Source organism: Urocampus carinirostris, chromosome 2 (genome assembly GCF_059441175.1).
Source record: "Urocampus carinirostris isolate Australia breed hairy pipefish chromosome 2, RoL_Ucar_1.0, whole genome shotgun sequence".
In the NCBI taxonomy this organism is placed as follows: domain Eukaryota; kingdom Metazoa; phylum Chordata; class Actinopteri; order Syngnathiformes; family Syngnathidae; genus Urocampus; species Urocampus carinirostris.
This window is the reverse complement of record NC_142350.1, coordinates 37,480,155-37,492,098: the sequence shown is the minus strand read 5'-3', so window position 1 is coordinate 37,492,098 and position 11,944 is coordinate 37,480,155. Positions and strand designations below refer to the sequence as shown.

General features: G+C 36.9%; 1 protein-coding gene across 1 annotated transcript; it reads left to right on the top strand.

Moving 5' to 3' along the window:
- The first annotated feature begins 839 nt into the window (after window positions 1-839).
- On the top strand, window positions 840-6,562 carry dcstamp (dendrocyte expressed seven transmembrane protein). The gene is made up of 4 exons (XM_088327938.1): window positions 840-1,868; window positions 3,822-4,151; window positions 4,235-4,302; window positions 6,351-6,562. The coding sequence occupies exons 1-3, from the start codon at window positions 840-842 to the stop codon at window positions 4,277-4,279; spliced, it is 1,404 nt and encodes a 467-aa protein (XP_088184064.1). The 3' UTR covers window positions 4,280-4,302; window positions 6,351-6,562.
- Window positions 6,563-11,944: the final 5,382 nt, after the last annotated feature.

Below are 11,944 nucleotides of genomic sequence, written 5' to 3'. Positions count from 1 at the left end.
GTTTCTACCGCTTTTCAAAGAAGCCAGTACAGATAAATTTGCTTGATTTATAACCAGTTGGCAAGATTGTCACATTCCTCAAACAAGGTCTCCTAAAACTTAGATGGTCCTGAATTCTGATGCACGTGAGCAGGAACCTCTGGATTCAGTTAGGACGCTGCACTCTCATTAGTTACTGCACAGTTTTGGCGTCTTTCCTCTTGCGCAGACTTTTGGATTCTTTATGAGTAGCAGTGAGTATTATTTACTGGGTGGTTCATCTTTTTTTTTTTATAACCATTAAGCACTCACTGAGGTCGATAATGTCTAAAGAGCTGTTTCAGAAGAGTTTTACCATTAAGCAGACTTCTGTATTTGTTGTAAATTTTATGAAGACCAGACAAGCAAAAATCAGTATTTTATAGGTGTCGATTGATACTACCCTGTATATACTTGGGTCAAATTGGTCCCAAAATTCCAACTATAGTCCATCCCTAGTGGCTAGGGATATGGAAGTCTGGGCTTCCCAATCGAGGCTGAACCTAGATGGGCTGAAGAAAATGAATGGATGGATGGCACATGCTCCTAAATGTCTGTGCACATAACTGTTTACTATCCCATAAAAACAGATCCAAACACAAATGTAATAACATGTTTGTCTATTTCCTCCTTGTTACTTCCCTCTTTTTTTTTTAGATTACTATACAGTATTATGACGAACAACTGCGGTCTGTAACCACATCCTCTTTCAGCATTATTTAAGGCTTTTGCAAACACAATAATAGACAAACGTGTCGATGTCTATGGTTTTGACTTGCGAGACAACTTGATCCACACGACAGATACAAAGTCTTTGGACAATGATCACCAGAGGCCTTGTAGACTTTGTGATTTTGGCTGTAGATATTTACACTTGCAACTCCAGAGAGAGCTTCAGGAAAAGTGTCATCCTCCTCCTCATTTGTGTTATCCCAAGTCTCCTTCTTAGTTCTCTGCTGTTCTTCTACCTCATCTACACTCTGCCTTGTGGACCAGCAGTTTCTGGGGGGGTCGCCGCCATCCACGGATCACTATTGACACTCACCCTCTTCCTGTCACGGAGAGCACGCTGCTTGTTCACGCTATTCCTAATATCTGTTTTTACCAAGAAAAGTCGCAGTCTGCTTCTAACTGCCGGGACGGGTATCGTTGTCCTCGGGAACATCCACAACACTTTAGAGAACCTTACAGGTTTGGTCAGGAGCATGATTTGCAACTTGAAGGCCAAGAAAGAGTCAGTCACGGCTCCCTTCAAGAACTATGTGGACATGCTAAAATGGCTGGCTCATATTTTGCAAGGGGTGACTGATCTTGGAGTGCTCAACCTCGACTCACAGCTAAAAATTTCACCCAAAGTGGACTTGGAGCATTTTCAGGAGAGGCTGGCCCAAGCGGACTTAAAGCTTAATCAAAGTGTCAAATATGCGGTCACCTTATTCAACGCCATCTCTTCTGTCAAGGAAGCTGTTTATCCGACTCTTAGCTTCCTTGCGCTATTGATGTTCATAAGCTTGCACGTAAGAAAGTACTGCACCGATGTGAAGTACAAAAATAATTACATCAGCAAGAAGTTCATGGAGTTTGACAAGCAGCAGAAGGCGGAAAGGAAGCCACACGTGCTTCCTCTCACGGCAGACGAGGAAAAACGGTACCCGTGCCTGCCGTCCCTGCGTCCCACCGCCAAGGAAGGAAAAGTGCTGCTCAAATTTGGAATTCCTATCCTTTCCCATTTGGCTGCTTGGGTCATATTTATGACTGTTGATGCTTTGTTGTATTATTTTGTTGTTATTATAACAACTAAGCTGTCAGACTTGGAACCTATCCATGTTCCTCTGCTGCTGAGCCTCAAAGTAAGTCATTGTTATTGAACTTAATCATGATATTACTTCATCAGAAATAGAAAACCCCATGGGTGTATTGTGTCCAATGTTTGGCTTATTAATGTGTTTTATTAAATTGCAAGCACTTAATAAAAACCTAAACATTGTTTATACAAGTTAGAGTTGATATTGCACCAACTACATCCAGGTAATTGCAAATAGTAATTGAAAATTTACCTTGCTTAAGTGTACAAAAATTCCAATGTTGGCCATATTACCTAAAAATTAGTACTCCTTTTCTTTAATAACTCACACCATCACTTTCGCTCATTTTTTGACGAAAGAACATTTAAAAAAAAAATCTATTAAACTTTGGAATTTTTTTAACTTTAAAATAAAAATGTTATACAAAAAAGGAAATACGAGAAAAAAAAATCATTTTTTAACATTATTTTTATTCTTCAACTGTGTTTAAAAATACAAAAAACTAATGCTTAAAAAGAGCAGAATTATTTCTTTATCAATGTGGAGATTAAACTAATATGAATTAATATTATTTGTATGTTAATGTAATTTTTTTTAAATAAGCAATGTTATATGTAACTGTCATTTTACTAGAATGAATTTTTCAAAATTATAGTATTATCATCAAATGTTATTTTTTCTCTTAAATTTAAATAAAAAAGGTTAAAATCGATAGGATTAAAAGGTTATTTTTTTAATTTTTACTTAAAATAGGTTAGAATATGTTAAAATACTAAAAAATAAAATTCATTCAATATTAAATAATTAATAATCAGTATTAAATAACTTCTATTTTTGCATTGTGGGACATTGTTCTAAAATGATGTATTAGATATTTAAAAATAAATATAAATAGAATGCAATAGAATGTATTTTTAATTTTCTCTGTTTTAAGAATGACAAACTATAATTTCATCTCATCTCATCTCATTAGCTACACCGCTTATCCTCAGTAGGGTCGCGGGGGTGCTAGAGCCCATTCCAGCAATCATCGGGCAGTGGGCAGGGGACACCCTGAACTGGTTGCCAGCCAATCACAGGGCACACAGGGACAGACAACTCGCTCGCTCGTTCACACCTAGGGACAATTTGGACCGGCCAATCCACCTGAAATGCATGTCTTTGGAATGTGGGAGGAAACCGGAGTGCCCGGAGGAAACCCACGCAAGCACGGGGAGAACATACAAACTCCGCACAGGTAGGCTGGTACCTGGATTTGAACCCACACAGGAGGTTCCCAAGACCTTAGAACTGTGCCGCACACGCGCTAACCACTGCGCCGCCGTGCTGCCCCTATAATTTCATGATTTCATAAATAAATCATATTTCAAAATAAATATTTGAAATATCTTGTTATCCTCGATGCCCCAAGGAGAAACGCTTCCGCACCTGTTGGCCGCTGGTGTGTGTATTGTAAATTCTGGTCTATTATCACAACCAATGTATTTTTTAAAGGAAAAACACGTTCTACATACACAACCTCCACCTGACTTTAAGCCACATGCTCCCATGTTGAAACTTGAGATACAGTACTGGCTTATTCAGGTGACTGACCGCAACGGCAATGCGCCAATGTTCGTCCAGGAGGTTTTTCAGTTAGTCTTCCTGTCCCTGTGAGCAGTCACACCAATTTGAGCGTTCCAGTTGCCTTTCAGGATAATAATATCTTCCTTTGGTGTTTTGTCTATGATGTGTTGAACCTGGGCACAAAGTCCTCAGTTTCTTCAGCACTGTGTTCTAAAGATGGCGCATAGGCTTGGGTGACTGTGATGTTGAACAGCAATACCGTAAGTGTATATAAAGCCCAATAGTTATACACAAATACACACAGTAGATCGTACAGTAGTCTCAGTGCTGTGCACCTTATGTATGAAAAAAAAAAAAATGACAAAATACTATTTTTAGGGTGTGCGTCTTATAAAACGGTTTGGTCATAAATTCAAACGGCTTTTTTTGCAGGGGGTGGCAACCTTAATCGGTGTCTACTTGAGTGAGGAGAACCACCAAAATGACTTTTCCTATTCGGTGACACTGTTTGAGAAGCAGTGCCTCCCTAAACCCAAACTGCTTCTGCACAATTCTCTGCTCCCGTTGGCTGCTATTCTGCTGACTTTGCTCTTTATGGCACCGCTGGCGGCCAAGGCAGCCCAAATTCGACTGATGGTGTGTGAGAAATTCTACCAGGCAGCTGCCGAGGACAGAATTAAGTACCTGCACGCCAAAATTCTGAGGAAAAGATTGAAAAAGAAGCGGGGAGAGGAGAGCAGTTTGATGTCACTCCTAATGAAGGTACAGAGCATTCAACTGATGCATGAATCAGGAATAAAAAGCATGGAGTTTGAATAAACTTTTTCATTGTCTTTGCATTACAGGCACATTTCTGGTGTCCGCTGCTTTTCCCAGAAGAGGTCAGATGAGGGAATCCTGATGTCCTTAATTGGTATTCTTATTTTTACCTCTCCTAAAGTGGAGTGTTTTTCAACCAGTGTGCAAGGGCACTTTAGTGTGCCGCAAGACCTAGTCTATGTGCCGCAGGAAATTTCAATAATATAATCTCTGCAAAAAAGTTCCATTATTCATATTGCCTTCTTCCAATGTTCAACTGAAATTCGTCCATATCAGTAGGTGGCAGCCAATTACTATACTTTCAACCTTTTTTTTATTACAATTGTCCGCTAATTAATTAATTATTCAAAATAAATTAAATAAAGTAAAAAATATTGAACACAAATCTGTATATTTTAATGACTATTTTTCCAATTTTAGGAAAAAAATGAAATAAAAAGAAAATTGTTAAAATGTGGTAAAAAAATTGTTTTGTTGGTCTTTTTGTTGTTTTTTTGTTATTTTATATAAAAAAACTGGATCAAAATATATAAAAACCTTGAACATTTGTAAAGTCCAAAATAAACAACATCTATTACCTCCAGATCATCTTTGCACATTTCAATTATTAATATATTTTTTTAAAAAACAGATAAGAATTTTGTATATTCCAAATAAATTATTTGTACTACCTCCAAAAAAATTTTGCTCAGCATAAAAGTGTTTAAGACCTGATGGACACAAATGTTGGCCTGGAGAGGGATGGGCGCCACCAGGCTGTACTTGCGCAAGACACACTACAGGAAATGGTGCCCCTATAACCCTAGCGGTTAAGTGAGCCAACTAACCAACAAACCAACCAATCTAGAAAAAAAATTGATACAACTTTAAAAAACCCTTGAAGAACAGGTAACAAAAATGGGAAAAAACAAAATGAATAGGCTGTATGACCTCTAGATATGTTTTTAACCATTATAAATATTATTTTTGCTATTTTAAAAATAAAAAACGAGATAAAAATATAATAACACCTTGACGAACAGGTTAAAATTTTGTAAAATCCTACCTCCAGATTATTTTTGCTTGTAATTATTATTGTTTTATTTTTTGAGAAAAACAATACAAATATATGAAAAAAATTATAAGAATTTTGAACAACTAGAAAAATTGGTTAACTCTTAAATAAATAACCTTTATTAACCCCCAGGTCATTTTTGCTCATTTAAAGTGATTATTTTGTTATTTTTTATAAAATATAAAAAACAATTTTATATATATATATATATATATATATATATATATATATATATATATATACACATATATATATATATATATATATATATATATATATATATATATATATATATATATATATATATATGTATATAAATTATGTATATATCACAAATTATATACAATTAATTAATATCCACCTTGGAGATATGTTTGTAAAATCCGAAATAAATAATCTGTGTCATCTACAGATCATCTATGCAAATTTGAAATAGTGTCTGTTATTTTTTTCTAGAAAAAAAACTAGGAAAGAAAGTTAGTAAAAAGTTGAAAACACATCCAAATTAAATAACCTGTATAACTTCCAGATCCTAGAAAAGCAAGACACAAATAAATTAGAACTTTAAAAAATCCAAAATAAATAACCTGTACAGTACTACCTCCGAATCACTTTTGCTCATTCTAAGTTTTATTTTAATCACAAAAGCAAATAGATAAAAATATTAAAATCTTGAGAAACATGTTTAAAGTGTTGTAAAATCCAAAATGAATAACCTGTATTGCCTCCGCAGCCATGTTTGACCACAAATAATGATAAGAACAACTTTATACTGTCTATTTAGACAGCATGAAACTGGCGCCATTAATTAATCTTTAAACATTTACGTTGGGCGCCATGCTTCGAGATATTTTTTGGGGTGAAAAAAAGGCTTCATTAGATCAAAAAGGTTGGAAAACACTGATCCAAGCCAGAGTTGAAATGATGACTGACAAGAATTTAATGTGAAATGTTGACGAAAAAGTCTGATTACATCACCCCGATTTTGGCTAACCTGCATTGGCTCCTTGTTAGCCTAAGATGTGATTTCAAGGTTCTCTTAGTATTATACAAAATCATACATGGACTTGCTCCCTCATATCTTTCAGATCTGATTTCCCGAAGCCTTCGTTCTGAGAGCGCTGGTCTTCTGGTGATCCAAAGAGCCAAGAAGTGTTCCGCTGGTTCGAGAGCATTCTCCATCCGGGCACCGGTGCTGTGGAATGCTCTTCCCCCTGAGATCCGATCTTCAACTTCAGTGGAAATGTTTAAATCTAAGATTAAAACTCACTTCTACTCATTAGCATATGAATAACCTATACTTTTCGTGGAAAATATCTCTGTATTATTTGGGATTGCAACATCCTTTGCTGTCTGGTCCTTTGCTGTCTGGTAATCCTGGAAGGGGGATACCACATGTGCGGTCCCTTCTCAAGGTTTCTTCATTTTCCTCATGTTGAGGTTTTTTGAGTTTTTCCTTCGTTCCAGAGCAAGGGATCGTGTAATCTTAGTCTGAAAAATAGTCGGTGTAATATAGTCTGTGCGATATAGTCTGTGTAATAACCTGTGAAGCCCTTTGAGACTTTGTGATTAGGGGCTATACAAATAAAAATGACTTGACTATATTCAGCAAAACTAAGGTGTGTGTTTTTCTTACAGCCGTCTCTTCTCCTATCCAAAGTACAAAGCTTTTTAATCATAAGCTACAAAAAAGACACCTTGTGTGTGTGTTTGCATAAAGAGGCACTGTGTGCTGCTTACATAAGCCAAGACAGATGTCCTTTGCATGTGCAGTGAACAGCGCTACAAAACAGCCCTCCTCCCGCTTTCGCTGTCACTGCGCATTGACATCATGCAGGTGTTCATTGAAACGGCTTTGCTTCACCCACGTTTTCCTACAAGACAGAGCTGTTAGAGAAGCAAAAATTTTACTCAAATGTTTAGGTAGTGCAGTGGTCCGGGAGGAAACACATACTGGGTTGGAGAGGGATGGGTGCCACTAGGTTGTACTTGCCCAAGACACACAACAAGAAACGGTGCCCCAAAAACCCTAGTGGTTAATGGATCCAACCAACCAACCAACCAACCAACCAACCAACCAACCAACCAACCAACCAACCAACCAACCAACCAACCAAAAGTACTGCTGCTGCAAAACAATATTACTCAAGTAGGAGTTAAAAGCATTCATCCAAATAATTATTTGAGTTAAAGGTAAAAGGTACAAGGTGAAAAAAAAACTACTCAACTACTGAGAAACTGTAGCCACGTCTTATCTATTATTTTTTAATCAACGATTCAATCAGATCATCTTTTCATTCCAACAATAAATTACATTTAATGTAATAATAGATTAAGTATATTAAAGGAAAATTTAAGAACTTTAATAAACAATACAATTACAATAGTAAAGAAATTAAGAACAAGCGCACATTTAAAGCCCAAGTACTTTTTTAACAGGCTCTGCAGGCAGAACAACAAGTTACCCCAGGGGTGGGCACCTCAAAATGATGAAAGAGCCACATTTGACCCAAAAAAAAACAGAAAAAGAAATTGACAGCAGCCGCAAAAAATGAAAAGCCTAATATTAGTCTTAGAAAGAATGCAACGCATGGTGTATCTATAAATATTAGACTACTATCAAAATGACTAAGTTGGGTGCAGCACATCCTGTGGAGAATGATGTGACTAAGTTTATGAATGAATTATGGCATGTTCAATTGTATATTTTTTATCGTCATTATTTTTTGGAGGATTGGAAAAGAAACACTTTTTAAAAATGTGCCCCTTCTCTGGCCAACAAAAAAAATAAAGAAAACTTATAAAATAGCAATCTTTTAAAAAGGTGAAGTAAATAAAATTACATTCATACATTTTAAGTTTGATTTCTGTGGAGTTATTTTTCTCTCTACCTTTGGGCTCAATGGCCGATCACACACCCGCCGGTTTGCTTTAAAACAGCCACCTACTTGGTATGTGGCACTGCCCTTTTAGAAGGGTCTTGGCTTGAGCCACACAGTGGCTATCACTGGAGAGAAAAAAAATAAATGTGCGTACTTACGTGCAGGGGGATTTAAGTTACTTAAGGAACGGCCTTTATGCAGCATAATGTAGCAGAGTAAGATGACTGTTTCTTCTTTTCAAATCTACCCAAGTAAAAGTAAAAAATATAGTGATTTAGGAATGCTCCCAGAAGTACAAAATGTCCCAAAACTTACTCAAGTAAATTTAACGGGGCAAATGTTACTCGTTACTACCCACTTCTGTACGAGAGTATTAACAAAATGGCACTAATGCGATCTATAACAGTGTGCCTATATTATTGCTTGAAAGTGAAAAAAAACAACTGTTGCCAAACTATAATCCCTGGTCTTACAATCACCCTTTCACATGAGACACGAAAATTGCATGCCTCACTCTGCATCTGAAGACGCTCAGCAGAGTAATACGTTACATACTCTTTCTTTTGAAATATAGCATCACTAGATAGGTGTTCTGACATTGAGAAGCATATAAAGTGGTCTTGGAGTGCTCTGTATTTGGTTAACATGTTCACTGTTGCTGAAAGGAAAAAGAGGAATGACACAGAACTTTGATGGCAGCATAGACGCAGACTTTTGGACGCTCGTTGCAAATCCTTTTTTGTTGTTGCACCAAACAAAAGTTGTCTGAAAGTATGAAACTTATTGTGATTACTTGACAAAAGATATTTGTTTATGATTACATTTTACACAAAAGTATGTACTTTTGTTTGAATTGTTAATTGCTTAATTTATAACACAGTATACCTGCTTAGTTAGCAAGCTAACGGGACCTTGTTGTGCCTTGTTCTTAGTTTTACGGCGACCTTATGAGAGCAAGGGTTGAGGCTATTGTCAGAATAAACAGTAATAAAAAGAAATAAGTCTGGTTATTCGGGACGACATTAACTCACTTTCTAGCTGGTGAAGAAGGTAAAACTTCTTAGTAAGGACAGTACAATATGAAAATATGAAGAAAATCCACGAGACAAAAAAAACCACTAGATGGCTTTAGCTTGCTAATGCTTTCACTAATTGTATGGTTTCGGCGCTTAGTCGTGCATTAAATCAGAATTTTTGGTTTCAATATCACCCTCTATTATGATGAAAGAGACCTTTGTCCCTCACTCTGTATCTGCAGATGCTCAGCACAGTAATCAAGCATAAAATATAGGTTATTCATATGCTGTAGAATAGAAGTGTGTTTTAAGCTTAGATTTAAACAGTTCCACTGAGGTTGCAGATCGAATCTCACGGGGCAGAGCATTTCACAGCACTTGGGCCCAAATGGAGAATGCTCTCGAACCTGTGGATCTCTTCTTGGCTCTTGGGATCACAAGTAAACCATTAGGTGAAAATTGAAGACATGTCAATAATTCGTGCACACACCACTATAACAAAATTCCAATATGGTTAAGGTTTGGCAAGATGCAGGACTAGTCCGTCACCTTGCCTTGCCGACATATACTTGACACCATCTGATCCAATTAGATGTTTCTTGGTCTTATCATACAATAAGAAATGTTTTTAGTAAGTGGTATCCTCAACTTGGTTTGATCTAGCAAATTGTTTGGAGTTTTTTGTCTGCGTCATCTCACAATGAGGGGTGACAGCCATAAAGAACAATTTGAAGTGTAGTTTGAGCACTGACAAAACACCTCAAAGCTAACATGACACTAGAGGAAAAATGATGACTCAGCTCACTAGATATTTTTACTTAAGTAAAAAAAAAAAAAAACATATTTCCAGGTCAAATTTTGTTTTATTTATGTAAAGTACTCCCTCGTTTTTCGCGGGCGGTTGTGTTTCGTAAAAGTCCCGTGATAGTCAAAATATGCGAAGCAGAAACATTTATTTATCAGATATTGGTAACATATGATATAAAGTGTATGACTGTAACAAATAACAACTATAGATCTACAAATAAAAACACATAATTTCAGTTGAATAAATGAATTAATAATCTTTATTGTCGTTATACATTAGTACAACGAAATTGGAGGGCTTGTCCTCTGAGTTTAGGAAAGTGATGTAGAGAGTGTCCGGCTAGCTGCACGCTAGCATCGGGGATTCTTGGATTCAGCCAGATCTCTGTGATAATTTAAAGACCCAAGTTACACATGTAGCGGTTTCCCACAAGTTGTTAGCTAGAAGTCATCCATTTAATGAATAATGGGTCTGGCTTTGGCGAAATACAGGCTAGATAAGGGCAGCTTATGAGAGTTGTTACATAGCCGCAACAGTAGGCCAGATCTGCAGCCCTGCTTTTGCTTTTTCTATCTACGCCACCTTGGTTTCTTAGCAATAGCAATCCATGGAGCAATCCATTTTCAGTATTACGATGCGCTCTTTCAACTTTCGCCAAGGTCCGATTTGATTGATTTATTCCAGATTTTTTTTTTAACGCAACGAGATGCTAAAATACTAGCTGTCACTTTGTAGTTAGTTTTGTGTTGTAATAAACTTCCGTTACAATCAAACTGTTGGCCACATAAAACCTTTTGGAGGAAAGATCGATCATTGCAGTTCAAGAATACATGGAACTCAATGTCAAAGCCACGACAAGCAGTTCATGGAAACTGCACAACTCCAACACACTTTTTGTGTGGGTCGGTTTAATTGCTGAGTTTGTATTTTTGAATACTTGGAACATGGCTCCACGTGATATTTTGTGTTAAACTTTATGATAGGTAACATGGAGTACCCTGTAAATGAAACAATACCCTCAAATATATGCAATAGAAAAATAAATTAATTAACATAAATAAATCATGTAATTCTTGCAATCTATTCATATATTTACACATTTTCTAATGTATTTATTTTAGTATTTATTTTGATGTGTATTTTGTCACAATGTTGTCTTTGGGCAGGGCTATTAAAATATTGTCAGACGATAAACTGGGCCGTGTTACAGAAAAGACTGTTCTCTAGATGCAATTAACTTCTCGTCCTACATATTCAGTACTCAAACCATGTCAATGGCTATTTATATACACTCATGTATCCCGAAATACAACCAAACCGCAACCCTTTTTACACACATGCTACTGTACAATTCCGTCGTTTTACCGAGCAGCACAATCACTTCCTTCACGGTAAAGTGAGGAAGTGGTAGATCAGAAGCCTGACTGGGCCTTGAGTGAGTCACACGGTGCCAGTGACCCGTGAGGCAACCCGATATGCTCACATTATGTCTCAGAGGAGCCTGCGGTGCAAATCCACGTCAGAGCCGTGCCCGACGGATAGCTCCCGCATGACGCTCGCCGACAGCCGCAGACCTTTAATGCAAAGCGGGGGGGGAAGAGAACTGAGCTGCTCTTATGGACAAAGATGAACTGGATGTTGTAATGTGCCGTGTTACTGAATATGCAAATACTGAGTTGTTTTGAGCCAAGAAAAAAAAAACACATTTTCGCCAAACTTTTAACACACAAGAACGATGCATTTTTCCTCATGGAGATATTCTCCCTACCATATATACTTAATTTACAACTATTAAATTAAATATAGAAATAAGGGGGTCAGCTTAAATGCACATACAGACGCTCCCCGACTTACGACCATTCAACTTATGCAAAACGGTACATACAAATGTTTTTTTCGGGATGTCGAAAAATATCCGGACATTGCTGTAAGTTAGATTTTGAATTGTGTGCACCATTTTCCGAGTAGACGACAGC